At 43.5% G+C, this 21,593-nt stretch overlaps 1 protein-coding gene and 1 pseudogene across 5 annotated transcripts; both read right to left on the bottom strand.

Annotated features, from left to right (window-relative positions):
• Nucleotides 1-1,945: 1,945 nt before the first annotated feature.
• Nucleotides 1,946-17,167, bottom strand: LOC309533567 (disintegrin and metalloproteinase domain-containing protein 20-like). Of its 4 annotated transcripts, none has more exons than XR_014220289.1 (5): nucleotides 16,530-17,167; nucleotides 6,496-6,609; nucleotides 3,598-3,936; nucleotides 2,939-3,184; nucleotides 1,946-2,103 (listed from the first exon to the last, which is right to left on the bottom strand). XR_014220289.1 is itself a non-coding variant. In XM_082225023.1 (4 exons), exons 1-4 carry the CDS (start codon nucleotides 17,126-17,128, stop codon nucleotides 2,022-2,024), a joined length of 1,134 nt encoding a protein of 377 aa, XP_082081149.1. In that variant the 5' UTR covers nucleotides 17,129-17,167; the 3' UTR covers nucleotides 1,946-2,021. The 4 variants fall into 4 exon arrangements, 2 of the variants coding, with proteins under 2 accessions (XP_082081149.1, XP_082081148.1); XR_014220290.1 differs by having other exon boundaries at nucleotides 2,939-3,022; XM_082225023.1 differs by lacking the exon at nucleotides 2,939-3,184.
• Nucleotides 7,977-10,432, bottom strand: LOC309533384 (disintegrin and metalloproteinase domain-containing protein 20 pseudogene; annotated as a pseudogene). Its single transcript has one exon. The product of its transcript is annotated as a disintegrin and metalloproteinase domain-containing protein 20 pseudogene (transcript).
• Nucleotides 17,168-21,593: the final 4,426 nt, after the last annotated feature.

Genomic DNA, 21,593 nt, shown 5'->3' with positions numbered 1-21,593 from the left:
TCGCCCATCCTCCCCCTGTATGGCCTCCCAAAATCTGCTCCAGAGAGTTGAGAGAACTCTAGAACAGATTGGGGCACACTGGGGGAGCGGGAGCAGGGAGAGACAACATTCTGTTGCTCAAGAACATTCACTAAATGCTATTCTGCATTCCAGTTTCTCCATGGCATCTTAAATCTTGTGTTGTCATGCAGGAACTGGGCACAGTGGTGCCTGGGAGCAGTGGTGGACTGGAAGAAGGTCTATAAACAGAGCTGAACAAGATTGCTTGCTTGTTAAGGATGGAGTTGTAGTCCCTACATAGCAACAGGTATGTAACTTGGGGGTGCACCATCTTTGTTACTGGATGTCCAAGTTGCTTCAGTGACTAGGAGTGCCTTCTGCCAGCTTCAGCTGGTGTGTCTGCTATAGCTGTTACTGGATAGTGAAACCATACTAGTCTAGTTAATGGTTACCTCCAGATAGGGTTACTGCAATATGCTCCCTGTGGGGCTGCCCTTAAAGCTGATATAAGAAGCTGCAGCTTAGTGCAGAATGTAGCAGCAAGGCTGTTGAAAGGGGTGCTCTACTAATAACATATTAGTAGGGGTGGTGCATCCCATTTTGCCACTTGAGGTGAAATGGTGCCGTGTTGCCCGCATTGCTGCCAGCACTGCCTCTTCTCCACCCACCCCCGCCAGCTGTGGTGCCAATATCTTAGCTCAATGGGATCTCATGAGATTTTGTCCATCAGAGTGGATAGGGTGCCTGCGGGGACAGCACCTTGGGGGCTTCAGCTGCCTGAAGCTGCTGCTTCACCCCCACCTCATGGATGGGCCAGCCATGCATATAACACCTAACTGAAAGAGCTGCACTGACTGCCAGTATGCTACTGAGTCAAGTTTAATGTCTTGCTGTTAGTATATAAAGCCTTGAACAGCTTGGCATCACGCTACTTCTAAGAATGCCTTACCACTTGTATGCTGCTGGTGGTCACTTCATTTTCAGGAGAGACACTCCTGGTAGTACCGTTTGCTCCCAAGGTTTGTCTTAGGTTCATTAATAGCAGGGCTTTTAGTGATGTGGCACCTGCCCATTGCGATATGCTTCCAGTGAACATCAAGAAGATTCCTGTACTAGTGGCATTTAGGTGCCTGCTTAAAGCTTATCTTAAAGCTGGTTGAACCAGCAATGTTGATGTACTAATCTGATCTATTCATTTATGATGTATTTGTTTTCTCAATGTAATTTTATTGTTGACCAAATCTCGTAGAATTGTAGAGTTGGATGGGACCACAAGGGTCATTTAGTTCAACCCCTTGTAATGCAGGAGTATTTTGCCCAACATAGGGCTCAAACCCACAGCCCTGAGATTAAGAATCCAATGCTCTACTGACTGAGCTATCTCTTTGCCCGATAATGGTGAAGAACCCTAGGTCAGTGGTAGAACATCTGCTTTGTATGCATAATGTCTCAGGTTCAATCCCTAACACTTCCAGGTAAGGCTGGGAGAGACCTCAGTCTGAAATCCTGAAGACTATCAGTCAGTGTAGACCAGGCATAGGCAAACTTGGCCTTCCAGATGTTTTGGAACTACAACTCACATCATCCCTAGCTAACAGGACCAGTGGTCAGGGATGATGGGAGTTGTAGTCCCAAAACATCTGGAGGGCCAAGTTTGTCTGTTCCTGGTGTAGACAATACTGAGTTAGGTGGACCAAAGGTCTGACTCAATACAAGGCAACTTCCTATGTTCTTATTTTATGTCATTCATTATCATGGTGTTTTTTTTAAAAAAAACAACAACATTGGTGTTACAGAGAGCTTTGAAAGTGTTTATGTGTATATGTATATGCACACATATATACATATTGTGGGTTTTTTTCAGTGAGTGCAATATTTTATCTGGAGATAAATTACATCAAAGATCAGTTTAAAAATGCTAATGAAAACCTTACAGACACAAATATATGTTTTGCATATTACTCTACTTAATTTCCTTTCTCAGTTTTTGATATAGCGAGTGCATTGTTCACTTCTCTGATCTACTGTGTGCTTACTTCCTGCATTGATTCTATTGGGTGGATTCTTGAAATCAGTCTTCTTAAGTGATATAGCAGTATAGTCCTGTAAAAGAAAGTCAGGCCAATAGCAGCAAAAATGACAAATGCAGTTCCTACAATAATTGCTATCACGGTACCACTCATGCCTTGTGGAGCTGGTCCACTGTCAATGCTGCCACCGTAGCCTTTATTGAGACAGTCAGGAGGAGCCCAGCCATAATCACAATGACAATGTTTGTGGTTGTTGCATTTCCCCCGATTATGGCACTTTGACACATTACAATCATACTTCAAGAGGGACATGCTCTTGCATTCCCTACTAATGCACAACATGCCAGTCCCACAAGGGGTGCCATCTCTCACTGCTGCAGTATCGATTAAATCCATTCCAAAGTGGTAATCTGCACCCCAGCATTGGGTACTACCAATTAAGGTTTGAATTATGGTGCGGTGTTCCACCAAAGAAGGAAGTGTCTGCATGTTAGTGCACTGGATTTGCCCACACAGGACATTCTCAGCATTACATTTCTTGTAAGTTCCAAGTCCCAGGCCACAGTTGCCAAAGCGATCACCACGAGCATTCATTACTTTGAAGCAATTGTCTGAAGCAGCTGATGCTTTCTTGCCAAAGATCATTTTGCACTGCTCACTGTGAGTAGCGCAATTCCCATGATAACAGTGTACAGCACTATTGCATGGGGCACCATCTTGCATATAAACATCTTCAGGACACAATTGTGATGACCCGTTGCAGTACTCAGGAAGATCACAGTTGCTAGTTTTCGCTCTGCAAATAGTTCCAGCTGGAAGATACTGACACTTAGTGCAGCACTGTCCAAAAGCACAAGTGGCACCTGGACTCAGCCTACAATTAGATTGGCAACATGGATCTGACTTACACTTAGCTGGTGAGCCACAGTCGCATTGCTCTTCATCTTCCACTATTTCGTTGCCACAATAATTGAGATTATTTTTTTGACCAGCTGTTGGTGGAGTGAGCAAGCAGTTAGAGTTCCTTAGTTTATAATAATCGTTATAACTGCAATTGCTAAACTGATCAACTTCATCTGGAAAAGCAGCCATAATGCAGGATTTTCGTTCACAAGTACAGTATGTTCCATCATGTTGCATGCCAAGATTATGTCCTAATTCATGGGCAAAAAGCACAGCAAAAAAGGACACACTGTAACCCACATAAGATTCAACACCAGATGCCCAGTGAGAGCTACAAATTGTTGCTGTGAATGCTAATCCAGCTATCTGTCCATACAGTTTATGTACAAATAAGTGACCGGCATCATTAGGTAAATGTTTATTTAGTGTGTTTTTTCTCCAAGTATTGAAAGTTTCAAGTAATTGTGACATTTTATCAGCAATTGCTATGAGGTTCTTTTCTGACCATATCTCCAAGCCAGCTACCGACAAAACAACACCAAGAGGCTTAAAGAATGCATTAGCAGTATGGACTATCTCTAGAACACGTGCACTGGTCAAAGTTTGATTTCTCCCAAGCTGTATATATAGTTTTTGTTCCACCACAATTGCAACTTCTACATACCTGGAGTCTGTCCACCAATCATTTTCAGAACGTTTGGCTGGTAAATGCTCTCTCTCTGGGATCATGGCCTCTTGACGACGTTGTTCTTCCTCTGTTAGCCCACACCTCATATGGATAGTATCCTCCTTTTCTTCCAACCTATATACCATGTGCTGAGAAGTAGTAGATCCCTGAATAGGCTCAATTTCATAGGTGTCATTTTCTAAGTGCAGCAGACCCCTGAGGCCCCCTGAACAAGTGCTGAGGGTAACCCAAGAGGAAGGCTTGCCTTGGACAAAGCCACGGTAGAAGCAGTCATCTCTTATGAAAGGATAGTCCGTCTGGAGGTCCCCTTCCTTACTGTAAGTGAAGACAGGGAAACGCTTAGGGACAAAGCCCCTCTTTTGCTTGAGATGAATCACATGCTCTTTTCCCTCAATTTGCAATAGGTAGGTGACATCATGGGGATTTTGTTCTCCATATCTAGGGGTCAATTTCTTTGGGATGGTCACCTCATAAGAGGCATATCTAAAACCCTGTGGTGGTTTCTGATCTGCATTCCCACTCACAACATTGAATGAAATCAGCACTAGCAGCCACACATGGTGGCTAGTCATTTTCCCTGACAGTGGAAAGCAACCTCCAGAATACCCTGCTCTAGCTTTCTATCCCAGCCCCAAAAGCCTCCCACAACTCAGCTGAGAGCAGACCCGAAAGAAGATGAGAAGGTGGTTGTATGTGAGCTAGACAAGGAAAGGGAGGATTCTGACCCTCGCAACAGTCATTGCAGTTACCTTTAGAATGTAGGCGGAGCCTGGAGAATCAGAGAAATAATAGAATGGAGAATAGGGAAGCACATGGTGGAAGGGGAAAGGTGTAATAGAGATAGCTGGGTTAAAGGGTTATGGGAAGAAGAGGCAAGTGCAATGGGAAGTTGAGAAGCAGGGGACCAAGAAATAGGAGATAGTTCAATATGTTGACAGTGTAATAATACACACGTATGGCATGCAGGATTTGGGGTAGGTGCAAAACATCCATTTGATGAAGGGACCTTCTTTGGAATTTTACTAATATTCTGAGAGTAGACTGGAGGGTGTGGGATATGCGGATATAACCCATGGGCTAGTACCTAGGCCCCCCTTTTTTGTATTTAGATCTTGGTCAAGTTCTCACCCAGGAAAACCTGGGGCCCTATGAGTTAAAAGACCCCTTTTTAGTGTAAGTGAAGACTGGTACATTTTTAGGGACAAGGCCCCTCTTTTGCCTGAGCTTCAGCACATGGCTCTTTCCCTCAAACTGAGCAACTAGGTAATGTCTCGGGGTTCTTGTTTTCCACATCTGGAGGTCAGTTTCATTGGGATGATCACATTGTAAGAGCTATGCCTAAAGTCCTGAGGCAATGTCTGACCATTGGACTCACTGAGTCTCCTCCATAGGATCATTATCAACACTTTGTCTGATAGGAAAAAGTCCACTAGAGCACCCCATTCTGGTGCAGAATGGGCAGCGGATGAGGAAACATATTCTGTTCCTTGCAAGGAGTTAGTAGCTTTACAATTGGAATGTAGGTGGAGCTTGGTAAAGGACAGAGCAGAATGGTGAGAGAGTAGGTTATAGTTTGAATGTGCATGGAGCTTGGTCAGTGATGGATAGAACAAAATGGAGGAAAATGGCAAAGGAAAGGGAAAGGTGCCTGAAGATGATTGGCTGAAAGCATTTCAGGAAGAAGAATTAGGTGTGATAGGAACATGAGATGCAACAGATAAAAAAAAAACCAGAGAAACTGACAATGGAGTAACAGAGATGTGTGGTATGCATTTACAGAAAGACACTGTAGCCACATTACTAAACATTCTGGAAGTACACATTGTTTTATTGGTACATGATTTGAAGGAATCATGTAGCACATAAACAGGAGCAACCTCTACCAGCAGAATATGGGATGTGAGGAGCAGCAGGTTGTAATGAGTATACAGCAGAAGTAATACTGGGTGCAAGTTGCTGCAGCTCAGCCTCCCCCAGACTTTAAAATGTATATGTATTTATTTATGACTAGAAAAACCTATCAAAAAATAATTCCTTTTTTAAAAAAAGACAGTCTTCAGATAGTATCAAACATTTGGGCCAGTAGGCAAAATCTTTGTATTAATAAACCATTCATCTTATTGCTTTGTCGAATACAACCCTTGTTGAACGTACAGGCTAGTCTGGTCAATTGGTTGTGGTCAGAGTTGAGTTGGCAGGGAGCCAGTCAACTGAGCTTCCCATCTCTTGTGGTTGGGGGGGGGGCATTGGGCATGATCCATAGTCAAATAAGAGGACCTCTGGGGGCTTAGGCAGGCCACTGTGCATCCAAGTTTCATGTGAGATAGCCTACCAGCACAGCCCACGCTAGTGTGGGCAGTGTGGTAAATGAGCACAAAGATTCTGCATGCCAGTGAAAGCTGGGTTTGTGTTAGGAGGGAATAAGTTAATAACAATTATATGTGATGCATTCTGAAGTGTGGGGGATTTTAAGTGGAAATCCTAACCAACCTCAGACCCTCCTCTAAGCTGCTTGTCAAACGCTAAATGACTTAAATTGCCCTCTCAGACCTCCTCCTAGACCAAATTAAGTACCCAGTTGCCTTTCAAAGAAATCAAACATACGTTGTACATGACCCAGATTAAATCACTGACTACTGTATTTTATGCTCTCACCCACCCTCAACTACAAGCAATCAGATGACATACACATACACCAGCAATCAGCTGAAATGTTTTGTTGTGGAACTCCACTTGTTATCTCTTATTGATAAACACAAGATTTCCATATACTGGTGTGACAGGAATACAAATTACTGTACACCCAAATGCAATTCTTAAGAACTGATGAAAGACTTGCAAAGTCAAATATATCTGCATATTTCCCTTTCACACTTTTTATATATTCTGTCATTGTTCAGTTCAGTAATCTGCTGTGCACTTGCTTCCTGATTGTGTTCAGTTGGATGGGTTTTGCCCTGTCTTCTCCAGCATTGCATCAGTCCATATCTCAAATAAACACACAGGCAAACATAGTGATGTTAAATTCTAGAGAATAATCTTTTGAAGAATATTCTCAATTAATGAGAATATTAGAGAATTTCCATTTAAAATAGGAGAATATTCATTTTAATGCATTGGAAATGATATTAGTTAATATACATGTTTATTTATGGGTAAACTTGTTCAGATGGCAAACAAAAACTGTACAGATACTTTTATTTAATGGGGCAATGCGGTGAATTCATATTCTTTGATAAATAAAACTATAGAAATGTCAACTGTTTAAATCAAGGCCACTTCACATGCTGTTACACATAATTGTATAGGTACTTTAAGTGTATAAAGCATTAAAGCTACTTTATGTAAAAAACAAAACAAAACACTGTATGACCAAGGGTATAGAATTGCTAAGAATAAGGTCACACCAAAATATAAAAAAGGCCATTACATATACAGTGGTACCTCGGGTTAAGTACTTAATTCATTCTGGAGGTCCATACTTAACCTGAAACTGTTCTTAACCTGAAGCACCACTTTAGCTAATGGGGCCTCCAGCTGCTGCTGCGCCGCCGGAGCACAATTTCTGTTCTCATCCTGAAGCAAAGTTCTTAACCTGAAGCACTATTTCTGGGTTAGCGAAGTCTGTAACCTGAAGCGTATGTAACCTGAGGTACCACTGTAGTTGAAATACATACGAATTCAAATGTTCATGAAATTAAATGAATAGCATTTTTAAAACTAAAATAAAAAATTAAAAATTCTGTAGCTCACATTTCAGAACTGCCAATGATGAGTGACACAATGCCCAGTAATGTAACTCATTTTTCATTACTTACACTGGCAATATCACAGCTTGACTTATTATTTACTAGATTTTTTTTAATGTGGGTTGTAAAACTCGTTCTTACATTTGAATTTACAGTTTGTGGAGAATATTCTCTGGATAATTTTCTAGCAGAGAATATTCTCAAGAATATTCTCATTCTCAAGAATATTCTCACCTCACATCACTAGGCACACACCAGCTATAGCGCTAATAACAAATTCAATTCCTTCAGCAGTTCCTGCAATGACAGTGTCCTGGTTTGGTGGAGGAGGGCCACTGTCAATGCTCCCACAATAGCCTTCATCTACACATGAATGGCACATTCTAGCATTCCCATTAATATACATCATGCTCTTGCCACAAGGAGTCCTATCTCTCACTGCTCCAATATCAGGTTTAGACAGTCAGGAGGGGCCCAGCCAGAAACACAATGACAATATTGGTAGTTGTTGCATATTCCCCTATAATGGCACTTTGTGACATTACAATCATATTTCAAGAGGGACCACCCTCTTGCACGCGACATTATTACACATCATTATTACCCAGCAGTTCTCATTGCCAATAAGTGTATTAACTATGGTTGCCACATTCTGTATGATATGGTCCATTATTTCATGCACATCTGTTTGGCACATTCAATGCATTGTTCAATTCTGTGATTTAGTCTGGACTTTCTTCTTTTTTAATATCTTGCTCATGCTTTCTTTCTCTCAATCTGATAAACATTTCTCTCAAGTGCTTCCTGAAATAAATACCCAGAACAACAAGAACACAAAAAACAAATATAATTACTCCTATAATTGCTGCTGTGCTGGAATTAGGGCTAAAAATATTCTGTGGTGGAGGGGGTCCACTATCAATGCTGCCACCATAGCCTTCACTGAGACAATCTGGAGGAGCCCAGCCATAATCACAATGACAATGTTTGTAAGTGTTGCATATACCCCTATAGTGGCACTTTTTGAAATGACAATCATAGTTCAAGAGGGATACACTCTTGCACTGCCTATTAATGCAAATCATATCAGTGCCACAAGGAGTCCCATCTCTCACTGCTCCAATATCGAGTATTTGTATCCCACTGTGGTAGTCAGTACCCCAGCATTGTCTATCTCCAGATTGTGTTTGAATTATAGTGTTATGCTCCTCTAAAGAAGGTAATTCGTCAATATTATCACATTGGATTCGACCACACAGGAGATTCGTAGCATTACATTTCTTATAAATTCCATGTCTAAGGCCGCAGTTGCCAAAGCGATCCCCTCGACCATTCAGTTCATTGAAGCAAGCCTTTGAAGCAGCTGTTGCTTTCTTGCCAAAGATCATTTTGCACTGCTCGCTGTGAGTTGTGCAATTTCCATGATAGCAGTATACACCATCACTACACGGGGTGCCATCTTGTACATAAACATCTTTAGGACACCACTCGGAAGTCCCATTGCAGTACTCAGGAAGATCACAGCTGCTGACCTCTTGTCTGCAGACATAATGAGCTGGAAGATACTGACACTCAGCACAACACCGTCCAAAAGCACAAGTGGCACCTGGGCGCAGCATGCAGTTAGACTGGCAACATGGATCCAACTTGCATTGATCTGGTGAACCACAGTCACATTGCTCTCCATCTTCCACTACTTTGTTACCACAGTGTTTGAGTTTATACATTTTATCAGGCTCTGGTGGGATTAACAAACATGGAGTGTTCCTTAGCTCAAAATAATCCTGATAACTGCAGTTGCTAAACTTATCAGTGTTTGCCTGAGCTGCAGCCATAATGCAGGCATGTCGTTCACAAGTACAGTATTTTGAATCATGTTGCATGCCAAGATTATGTCCTAATTCATGAGTAAATGTATTAGAAAAATCAGACAAACTATAACCAACATATGATTCAACACCACATGCCCGATCAGTCCAACAGATTGTTCCTAAATATGATAATCCTCGCGTACGTCCAAAGCCCTTATATACAAAGAAATGAGCAGCATCATTCTCCAGATGTTTATTTAGGGTGTTTGTTCTCCAGTCATTGAAATTGGAAAGCAGGGTGTAAATGTCGTTATCAATCACAATGAGGTTCCTTTCTGACCAAATCTCCAATCCAACAAGAGTCACAACGACACCAAGTGGCTCATATAATGAATTAGCAACATGAATGACATCTAGAACTCGCATAGCAGCAACAGTTTCATTTCTATCAATTCTCACATATCTTTCGTAATCCACAACAATTGCAACCTCTGCGTAACGGGTGTGCGTCCACCAGCCTCCTTCTGGAGCACCCCTAGCCACTATATTCTCTGTTTTTTGGATCATGGTCTCTTGATGCCTTTGCCCTTCTTCTGTTAACCCACATGTCATACGTGCAGCACCCTCTATTTCTTCCAACCTATACACCACATGTTGAGAAGTAGATCTCTGCACAGGCTGAATTTCATAGGTGTCATTTTCTAAATGCAGCAGACCCCTGAGGCCCCCTGAACAAGTGCTGAGGGTGACCCATGAGGAAGGCTTGTCTTGTACAAAGCCACGGTAGAAGCAGTCATCTCTGATGAAAGGATAGTCCACCTGGAGGTCTCCCTCCTTACTGTAAGTGAAGACAGGGAGGTGTTTAGTGACAAAGCCCCTGTTCTGCTTGAGATGCACTACATGGCCTTTCCCCTCAATCTGCAGTAGGTAGGTGACATCATGATGTTCTTGTCCATACCTAGGGACTAGTTTTCTTGGGATGGTCACCTCGTAAGAGGCATACATAAAGCCTTGTGGTGGTTTCTGACCTGCAGTCTCACACAAAACATTCAACAAGATCAGCACCAGTTGCCATGTGTGGTAGTTAGTCATTTTCTCTGACTGGGAAAGCAACCTCCAGAGCATCCTGCTTTGGCTTCTTATCCCAGCCCCAAAAGCTTCCCACAGTTGAGAGCAGACCAGAAAGATGAGAAGGTGCTTGTTTATGAGACCATCAAAGAAAGGGATGGTTCTGTCCATAGCAACAGTCATTGCAGTTACCTTTAGAATGTAGGTGGAGCTTGGAGAATCAGAGAAGGAATAGAATGGAGAATGGGGAAGCACATGGTGGAAAGGGAAAGACGTTGCAGAGATGGCTGGGTGAAAGGGACACAGGAAGAAATGGGTGCTCACTCTTTTCAGGTGGGCAGCAGTTGCAGCCCCTCGCTCTCTGCTGCCATCCTGTCTGTCAACTCATGCATGTTTGTCAACTGTTTTGGGAATTCCCCCAGCCAGCATGTTCTCAGGGTGGAACTTCTCTTCTTAACCCCAGCTTCAAAGGGGCCAATCAGAGGCCCCACCAGTTGGGCAGTGCCTTGCTGGCTAGCCAAACATTGGCTTCTGCCATGCCTGCACCAGGCAGCAACACCTTAAAAGAGCTCTCTGCACTTGCCTTCTACAGCATTGTTGGCCAAAGAGCAATCTTACCCTTCCTCCCTTATATTTAATTGTTTTTTACATATGTAGGTCAATGTCCTATAATGTTTAACCATATTTCACTTTTCAGGTTGCTGCTTTAACCGTGCTTTATTCCTTAGGTTGTATTCCGTCTAACTGATTTTGATTCCTTATGCCTTCCTTACTATGGTTGCTAGGCGGGAACGAATTTGCCTGCAGATGAACTGGACCGTCTTGAAGTTTTGCCTTCCCCACAGCAAAACATCACAACTTTTAGTGATTAAAGCACTGGGTGGAATCCAAGTCTTCAGGTTTTGGGTAAAGTGGTGTATCACCCTGTCCTGACCCAGGAACATATTCTGGGTTACCCATTGGACAGATCTCAGTGGATGTATCTGTCCAGAAGCCAAGAATGAGACTGATGGGCCATAGAGCTTTCAGTGGTGACCCTAGATCAGCAACTTGGTGAGGCCATAATCTTTGGCACTACCCTGAAAATGTTCCAGCACCTCTGGCAGAAGGCTTCCCAGAGTGGCTGGGGCAACCTAGTCCAAACAGGCAGGGTACAAATAATAAATTATTATTATTTATTATTATTATTTATTATAAGGCTGGAATGGATATACACCCAATGCTTGAGCCAAAATTCCACCTATACCTGTGATCAATAAAGTTGTGGCCATTTTTAATCCAAACCACTGTCTGTGCACGTTTGGTCTATTACATCTCAATTTGGTCACATGCTGGGAGGGGAGGCATTGTGACTGGGACTGCAAATTAAGTGCAATGGGAAGTTGAGAAGCAAAGGACCAAGAAATGGAAGAGAGTCCAATAAACTGACAGTAGAAACATAGGCATGTAGGGCATGCAGGATTTGGGGTATGCACATAGCATGTATTTGATGGGGACCTCCATTTTCACTATTTACTAACATTCTGAAAGTAGATGGGAATATGCAGATATAACCCTTATGTCAGTAACTAGGAATTATTTTCCTATTGTATTTAGAACTAGGTCAAACCCTCATTCCGTAAAATCTAGAATCCCACAAAAGACATTTGAATAGCAGTTCTTCCATCTCCACTCCAAATGACCATATTTATTCAGCTTAGCAACCCACATTAATAAGAGACTGGTAAAATAGACAAAACCATAAAGTTATCCCAAAGTTCAAAACTGCCCACCTCCTCCCAAGGTTTCAGTGTAATCCTTTGACTTTGTTTGTTCATGGTTGATTCAAGGATGCAGTCATGATGTGGGGTCCATTGTAATTTGCAAGAAGATGCATAAACTTGATAGTGTTGTAATATAATATCTCCAGTATGTTAATCTGGGTGCATTGCAAATACTTTAGGCAATCAGTGACGGCTGCAGATTTGTATTCCAACCAGCAAGCAGCAGCAAATCATTCCTGTAGCAACTTCTGGTCTTTGCACCATCAGCCAATTGTAAATGCAGGTGAGATCCCAGATGTCGATGTGACTCAAACACGTTCCTTCTTGGTAGAGATTTCAGTCAGGAAGAAAGTGCCCAATTATAGTGATCTTGGCTGATAGTACTTACAGCACAGGTCTTTACTGCAGGAGTTAGCAGATCTCCAAGTTCTCGGCACATCAATAGTACATCTAACAGCAAGCAACAAATCTTCATTTCACAAAGGAAGACCATTTTAATCTTCAGCAGAATTTAACCCTTGCACTGCCAGGGGCACTTGTGCTTAGGGTGAAATGAGCTCTTTTAAAACTTATTGAGGGTTACTGGAGAGGAGGCAAAAGTGTCCCAAGCACTCATTTTAGTGTGTTTTTAATGTTTGATGTATCACAGTATTTTAATATTCTTTTGGAAGCCGCCCAGAGTGGCTGGGGAAACCCAGCCAGATGGGTGCGGTATAAATAATAAACTATTAATTATTATTATTATTATTATTATTATTATTATTATTATTAATATTATTATTATCATCATCATCATTTGTTGCTGAACATATATCAACAGTTAAAGTTAAGCATATGTTACAGCTCCACCAAACATGCAAATCAGCCTCCTTCACAGGGATGCATCTTGGGTTTCTTACAATAAGAGTGTGGTACCAGACTTAACCATTTGGCAGCATCTGTTTCTCTGTACACACAGGCGTAGGCTCTATCAGGAAGATGTGGGTTGCAAGGCACAGTAGTGGAAGTAATAACTATTGAAGTAATAACAAATTTAGGTTGCTATAGCTAATATTTGACAACTGGATTTATCAGTTTAGTGCTTTCAAATGTTTATTTGTCTATTATTTATATAAACATGTCTCTGAACAACAAACACTACAGATAAAATCATGGAATTTTTTTTAACCGTGCAGTCACCAGATCAAACAGGATAAACAATAAAAGACAGTGAGGAGGAGATACCATTGCCCAGAAATAGCCACAGCAGTGTGTGACCCAAGTAATATCCCACAATCAAAAAAACACCCTTAAAAAATTCACTAAACAGATCTTTGCAAACTGCCTGGAGTGTATAACAATTATACATTGTGAAGTTTCTCATACCACCACCTTTGCCATATGCCTTGCCTAAACTGCAGTGCTCCAACATTATTCCTCCTCAACAGTGGGAAGCAACAGCATCCACACAGAGGAGACACTCTCATCTCCATAGGCAGGTAAGCTTTGTGTTGGTTGAAGCCAGGCACTCCACTCTATAAATATTGCCATTGCTAGCCTTACAGGAGCAACCCTCAAGGGCAGGAGGGAGTAGCAGGGAGATGTGAGAGAGGGAGAAATGGGGGTGGGTGGGTGGGTAAATTAAGTCTGTTAGGATGCCAGCCATGAGGGTTGCCTGTTGGACAAAACAGCAGGGGAAGGTTGGTCATATGGGTTGCTGAGAGAAGGTGGGTCAACAGGACTCTTTGGTACATGCATGACTATTGGTTCATGCAGTACTTCTCCTGGTTTGCTTAAGTGTACCTGAATTCAGGGCGAACCTCCACCCTTTGCTACCCACCTGTCAAAATGGCCCACATGGGGGAGCTCAACATCTGACCCACTGATTATCATCACCTGTTCCCAACACAAGCAGTTCTACAAATAAGGCCTCCTCTTCCTCCAGCTCCTGAGTTTCCTGGCATCCATGATTGGGGCGCAGGAGTGAGAGAGGCAAATGGTCGATGATGTGTCAGATCATTAAGTACTTATGGAATTCCCTGTTGTATTTGCAGTCTGCGTTTGAGATCTTGGAACTCTCTTTTCCTCCTGACTCAATCTTTTCTCTTCTTTTTTTCCAAGGCATGAAAAAGATGAGGTCATTTTCTTCCTGGTGCAGCTCAAAATTCCATATTCTGCTTCCCAACCCCATGCTCTATGGCAAGAATGGGGAACCTCCAGTTGTTGCTGGACTACAAATCCCAAAATCTTTAACTGGGGGTTGATCATCCAACACTATCTGGAGGGTGTCTCGTTCCCCATCACTGCCATATGGAGTGAGCCACTGGAGCAGGAATGCTGTCAGTTTGTGTTTGTGGCTGCCTTTATTGCATGGTCTGTCTCCTCCCTTTCACTGCTCATCTTTCCCTTCAATGTGTGTGGCTGAAGGTTTAGCACCTCCCATCAGAACCACATCTTGATCCCTTATTCCATTGTCCCAGAGGGCTGTGTGAGCGACTAAAATACCTGCCTGTAAGACTTACAGTAGTTGGGTCATTGCTGGCTCCAGCGTTGATAGATCGGGGGATGCTATAGCATCATCTTATGTGTGTTATGATGCACAACGTGTATTGGGAAGAGGCATTCGCATAGCAGCAGTGCTTATGAAGGTTTCTGTGGGGAAATAATCATATTGGGAAATGTGGCTTTTGCTCAGTGTGCAGTTATCCATTCCAGAAAACAGATGTTTCCCTCGGTATTTAGTGGAACAACATTTCAGAGGACTAGATAGCCTTGATAAAAAGCAGGTTTCTTACCTGTGGATGAGTCCAAGATTTTCATAAACTGATTTGCCAAGGAGAGTAACTCCACAATAGTGAAATAATAATACTCAAAAGCTTTCAGACTCAAAGTTACATTTTTGTAAAATACTGCCTATTATTTTCTTTGTATATTTTTTATACAATGTGCATTGTTGACTTCCATGATTTATTGTGGGTTTTACTCCTGTTTAGATTCAGTTTGAAGGAATCTTGAACTCAGTCTTTTAAATTAGCTTCTCAGTCCATTTCCCTTAAACCAACACCAACAGAAGGAAAAGGATAGATACAATTCCTAGAAAAATTCCTACTTTGTAGCCAATCCTGCGTGGTGGAGGGGGGCCACTGTCAATACTGCCACCATAGCCTTGATTGAGACAATCTGGAGGAGCCCAGCCATAATCACAATGACAATGTTTGTAAGTGTTGCATCTTCCCCGATTATGGCATTTTGTCACATTACAATCATATTTCAAGAGGGACACACTCTTGCACTCCCCATTAATACACATCATCCTCTTGCCACAAGGAGTCCCATCTCTCACTGCTCCAATATCAGGAATCTCCATTCCAATGTGGTAGTCCGTACCCCAGCATTTCCTATTGCCAATGGGTATTTGAAATATTGTGCTGTGTTTTTTCAAAGAAGGTAACTTAGTAATGTTATCACACTGAATTCGACCACACAAGCTATTGGTAGCATTACATTTCTTATAAGTGCCATGTCTAAGGCCACAGTTGCCAAAGCGATCACCTCGGGCATTCATCTCTTTGAAGCAAACCTCTGAAGCAGCTGTTGCTTTCTTGCCAAATATCATTCTGCACTGTCTGTCATGGGTTGTGCAATTCCCATGGTAACAGTATGCACCATCCCCGCATGGGGCACCATCTTGTACATACACATCTTCAGGACACCATTCTGAAGTCCCATTGCAGTATTCAGGAAGATCACAGCGGCCAACATTCTGTCTGCAAACAGAATGAACTGGACGATACTGACACTTAGCACAGCAAAGTCCAAAAGCACAAGTAGCAGCAGAACGCAGCATACAATTAGATCGGCAACATGGATCTGACTTACATTCACGTTTTGAACCACAGTCACATTGTTCTCCATTTTCCACTACTTTGTTGCCACAAGATGTGATTTTCTGCATTCTATAAGGGTCTGGTGGAATTAACAAGCAATGAGAGTTCCTTATTTTGTAATAATCTTTATAACTGCAATTACTAAATTTATCAGCGTTAGCTTGATCTGCAGCCATAATGCAGGCATGTCGATCACAAGTACAGTATCTTCCATCATGTTGCATGCCAAGATTATGTCCTAATTCATGGGCAAATGTGTTAGAAATATGGAACAAACTGGAAGTCATATAGGATTCAACACCAGATGCCCAAAGGGTACTACAAACTGTGCCTATGTATGCTAATCCAAGTGTACTTCCAAAACTCTTATATACAAATAAGTGAGCAGCATCATTCTTTATATGTTTAACTAGTGAGGCTGTTCTCCAACGTGAGAAACTCCTAAGTGTGTCATTTATACTGTTAGTAACTTGAATGAGGTTCCTTTCTGACCATATCTCCAGTGCCGATATAGACAATTCAACAGAAAATGGCTCATATAGTGCATTGGCAGTGTGGAGGACATCCAGAACTTGCATAACAATACGACTTTCATTTCTGCCAAACTTGACATATCGTTCATGTTCTACCACAATTGCAACCTCCACATACCTAGTGTGTCCCCACCAGCCTTCACCAGCAGCACTGTGGGTCAATATATTCCTTGTGGTTTGCATCATGGCCAGCTGATGGCTTTGCTCTTCTTCTGTTAACCCACACCTCATGCGGATAGCCCCATCCTTTTCTTCCAACCTATACACCACGTGTTGAGAAGCAGATGATACCTGAACAGGTTCAATTTCATAGGTGTTATTTTCAAAGTGCAGCACACCCCTGAGCCACCCTGAACAAGTGCTGAGGGTAACCCAAGAGGAAGGCTTGCCTTGTACAAAGCCATGGTAGAAGCAGTCATCTTTGATGAAAGGATAGTCCATCTGGGGGTCCCCCTCCTTACTGTAAGTGATGACAGGGAGTTGTTTAGGGACAATACCCCTCTTTTGCTTCAGCTGCACCACATGACCCTGCCCCTCAATCTGCAGCAGGTAGGTGACATCACTGGGTTCTTGTTGTCCATAACCATAGGTCAGTTTTCTAGGAGTGGTCACTTCATAAGAGGCATACCTATAACCCTTCGGTGGTGTCTGATCTGCAGCCTCAACCAGGGCATTCCGTAGTATCAGTATTAACAAGCTGGCAGAATTGCTGATCATTTCCACCAAGAGACAAAAATTTCTGCTAAATTACTCTACTCCAGCTTCTTATACAGGGCAAGGAAGCCCTCTGTAGCTGCAGGTGGGCCTGTAGCAAGGCTGGAAGGAGACTGCATGTGGGATAAAGAAGGAGGATGATTCTGACCATAGCAACAGTGAGTAGAATCACTTTTTGGAATGTGGGCGGAGTTTGAAGTATCCATGATGGAACAGAATGGGAAAATAACAACAGAGGGTGTCTAGCAATGGTGGGAAATACTTTCTGGCTGGGAGACCACATTGGCCTGCCAATGGGGAGATATCAAATTTGACAGGTGAGTAGGGCTGCCCACCCATCAGTCACCTGGCATTATAGTGACATCGGGGGATGCTGCTGTGCTTTGAAGTCCTGAGTTGAAGGACTTTAAAGTGTGTGGCTGTTTGAAAGCCCTTTGCAAGCAGCCTCATGTTGCTGCATTAAACCTCTGGAATTTGGATGTTTAAAGCAGAAGTGCAAGGCTGTTTGCTAAGGGCTTTGAAACAGCCCCATGCTGCTCTTTGAACCTCTGGTTTTCCAAAGTTCAAACAGCAGTGCAGAGGTGTTTGAATGTCTGGTTGTTATGTACATTAACCACTAAATTTACATTATCCCTGACATATACACAAAAAAAGGCACGAAAAGAATGGCAAGAAAATGACAAATTTCTTATGGGCAGGGGGAAATGCCAAATAAGTATCTTTAGGAAATACGTAGGTTTGAGTATCCTTTACTCTGCAGTATTATTGTGTAAATACTTTTGTGAATGACAAGTTGGTTTACGAGAGATGATTTAAATATTTATGTTTATACTGCAGTAACAAAAACAAATTGACAGATTTCTAAAATACATTGGGTGAAATTTTGGTACATTATTGCACCCCAAAGCAACCATTCATGTTTTGCGAGATAGACACATGATGGGGCTGAGACTCACAGAGCTTTCATCCAAAATTTTCTAGAGAGAACTCTGTGAGATCCCTTCCTTTGTTTGCCTTGGCAGGAAGCTGTAGCACTATATACGTCCTTGCTGCCTAGGCATCTCTCTTTCTTCATTATGCCTCCAAGTTGACCAGACATGCATGTCTGAGCTCTGCAGCTGACACACCATTTTGAAAATATTATTATTATTATTATTATTATTATTATTATTATTATTATTACACTGCCCATCTGACTAGTTTCCCCAGCCACTCTGGGTAGCTTTCAGCAAAATATAAAAACACCATAAAACATCAGACACTAAAAGCTTTCCCAAAGAGGGCTGCCTTCAGATGTCTTTTAAAAGTCAGATAGCTGTTTATCTGTTTGACATCTGATTGGAGGGCATGGCATAGGGTGGGCGCCACTACCAAGAAGGCCCTCTGACTGGGTTCCTATAGCTTCACTTCTTGCAGTGAGGGAACTGCCAGAAGGTCCTCGGAACTGGACCTATGTGTCCAAGCTGAACGTTGGGGGTGGAAATGCTCCTTCAGATCAGTGTTTCCCAAACTTTTTTGGGCAACGGCACACCTGTTTACTGAAAAAAAATCTCGCAGCACACCACCATTAAAGCCCCGCCCCGTGACGTCAGCGCGCAGCGTCACGCCGGGAGGGATGCACGAAAGTGAAAGTTTTTTCCCTCCCCCTTCCCGGGGAACCTCCAAGCTTTGGGGGTGGGAGGAGGCAGCAGAGCGAGGGACTGGGACGGCAGCAACTGAGGCGGCGGCGGCTGTTGTGGTGGTGGCGGCGATAGCGGGCGGAGGAGGGGGCGGCGGCGGGGCTTGAGGAGCCGTCGCCGGGAGTTGCTGCTGCTGTTGTTGCTGCTGCTGCCCGGACATGCCGGCCTCCTCCTCCTCCGCTGTCTCGCGCTCCTCCCTTTTGCACGCGCTGCCCCGCCGCTCGGCACCACCACCACGGAGCCGCCCCCGGCTCGACGCGGATCCTCGCCACCGCCGCCTCTCACCGCCCGACTCGCCCGCCTCCCTCCCACGGCACACCAGCCAATGTCTCACGGCACAGTAGTGTGCCGCGGAACACTGGTTGGGAAACACTGCTTCAGATGTACAGGGCTAAGGCCGTTTAGGGCTTTGAAGGTCAGCACCAACACTTTGATTTGTGCTCGGAAACGTACTGGGAGCCAATGTAGACAGTTTAGGACTGGTGTTATGTTGTCCCGGCAGCTATTCCCAGTCACCAGTCTAGCTGACACATTATGGATTAGTTGTAGTTTCTGAGTCGGCTTCAATGGTAGCCCCACATAGAGCACCACAGGAGCCAACTCCTAGGGGCTGATGTCCCTATCCCCCCCCCAGTAAAATATTTGAGCGGGCTGGGACCCACCAAAGTTGATGGACATTGCCATTCAATTGATGTGTGGGTGTGTGCCGCATCATGTGATAAATTATGTGGGGCGTAGCTTACCTGCCCCCCCCCGCAATATTTTATTCAATTTGGCACCCGTGTAGAGCATATTGCAGTAATCCAAGTGGGAGATAATCAGAGCATGCACCACTGTGCTGGTCCAGGGGGGAGGTTACCATGGGGTGAGGTCCAGGACCTGAGTCGAGGGTCGGCAGACAGTGTTCCACGGGTGAAGCGGGGTCCACAGCAAGTAGCCGGGCAAGGACAGGAACTCTGGGGAAACAGGACTGGATGCTGGCCGAAACAGCTCTTCAACGACGTTGCTCCCGCAACCTGGGACCGGGCTGACTGGCCTTTATCTTCTCTGAGGCCAGGGGCGGTCCCGGCCCCCAGGTGACCCGCCTCTCCCGGCCTTAAGGCGTGCACTCCTCCTGGGAGAAACCACTTCCCTCTGCCTCTCTGCCCTGAGCCTCTGCAGCTCAGGAGAGGCCGGTGGGTTACTGAACCCAGGGGGAGACTCACTTTCCCCTGACAAGGCTGGGAGAGGCGCACCTGTAGGCAATGCGTCCTCAATCGCCTCCGGAGACAGAGTGGATTCACCTGGTGTCTGCTCCTGAAGATCCGGCACAGGTGCAGGCACTTCAGAATCAAGGCCCTGCCCCAGCTCAGCCGGCCCTGGAGGCGGGGACTCCTGTGCAGGCTGAGATTCCTCCGGTTCAGCCTCTGAATCAGATTCCCAGGCCATCACAACCACTCTGGCAAGGCAGAGTTACTTTTGTAAGTTAGATAATACAGTGGCAGCTTGGTTTTTGAGCATCTCGGAAGCCGAACGTTTTGGTTTTTGAACGCCAAAAATCTGGAAGTAATTGCTTCCGTTTTCGAATGCGCCTCAGAAGTAGAACAGCTTCTATTGCGTGTTTTTCAATTTTTCCAATTGAACTTGCAGCCAGCCCTTTGTGCCTCGGTTTTCAAACGTTTTGGAAGTCGAACGGTCTTCCGGAATAGATTACGTTTGAGAACCAAGGTACCACTGTAGTTATAAATCTGCCTTCATTTTGCTGCTGTAACTGCTTCAAGACCTAGATTATGTAAGTAAATATTACTTTTACTTCTTCACAAAACAGTGTGTGTGTGTGTGATTGTTACTTTAAATAGGGTGAAAAGAGGTAATACTAGGGAAGGTCCAGACTGCCTTAAAACATCCCAGATCATTGTTTCTAGAAGGTTAAATTGACCTTATCTTACCAAATTTAAAGCTGCAAAGGTGGTGGTGTTCTGCTGACCTCACTCAAGGAAGGATAAATACAGTAATATCTCCTGTCATAGTGCCTAAATCCATTCCTACAGAAAATTAAAGCTTTCTTCCTGATTTTGGAAAGACTTTTGGAAAGACTATGCTCTAACCAACTAAGCTATTCAGCATTGCACCTTCCTTGTGCCATCTGACAGAGCTTTTACTAGAAGTGTGGAGCCTTTTATAGTTCAGCCTGAAGGAGGTGGCAAGAACTGACAGCAACTCACTGTGAATTGTTTGCAAAGCATTTTGATGATAAAATTGTTTGCATCTACCAAGATATCGACTCTGCTGTTACAGCATATGAACCTCAAGGGGTGTGCAGAGCACTGTCTAGTCCTGTTGTGTTGGATGAGTTTCAGTTAGTAAGGCTTGAGGAAGTGGACAAGTTGCTTGGATTGGTTAAGATAACCACTTGCACTCTGAGGCCTCGCCCCTCTTGGCTGATAAAAACTAGCAGGAAGGGGACAACTGAATACCCCTTTTGGACTTTTGTGTGGAAATGATTTAGTATTGAAGATTGGGAAAACACTGTCCAGCATACTAAGGAACAGCTGAATATGATCCTGCAATACAGCTGGATACCATCCTGGAGTGAATACTCAGAATATTCTTTATATTCATAATTGACAGGTGGCGAATCAAAAGTCCTTTTTATTTATTTCTCTTTTCTCCCTATTTTTTATGATCTTTATTTCTGTTATTTCTTTTCTGTCCACTTCACTCTTGCTTGTTTTGTTTTGTGACATCTTCTCTAGGTTAATGAGGGTTTGCACAGGAAGGTGACAGATGAATGGTGAAGGACCCTGTGT

Source organism: Podarcis vaucheri, assembly GCF_965113315.1.
Source record: "Podarcis vaucheri genome assembly, chromosome: 1".
In the NCBI taxonomy this organism is placed as follows: Eukaryota; Metazoa; Chordata; class Lepidosauria; order Squamata; family Lacertidae; genus Podarcis; species Podarcis vaucheri.
Note: the sequence above shows the minus strand (reverse complement) of the source record. Positions and strands in the feature narration are given on the sequence as shown.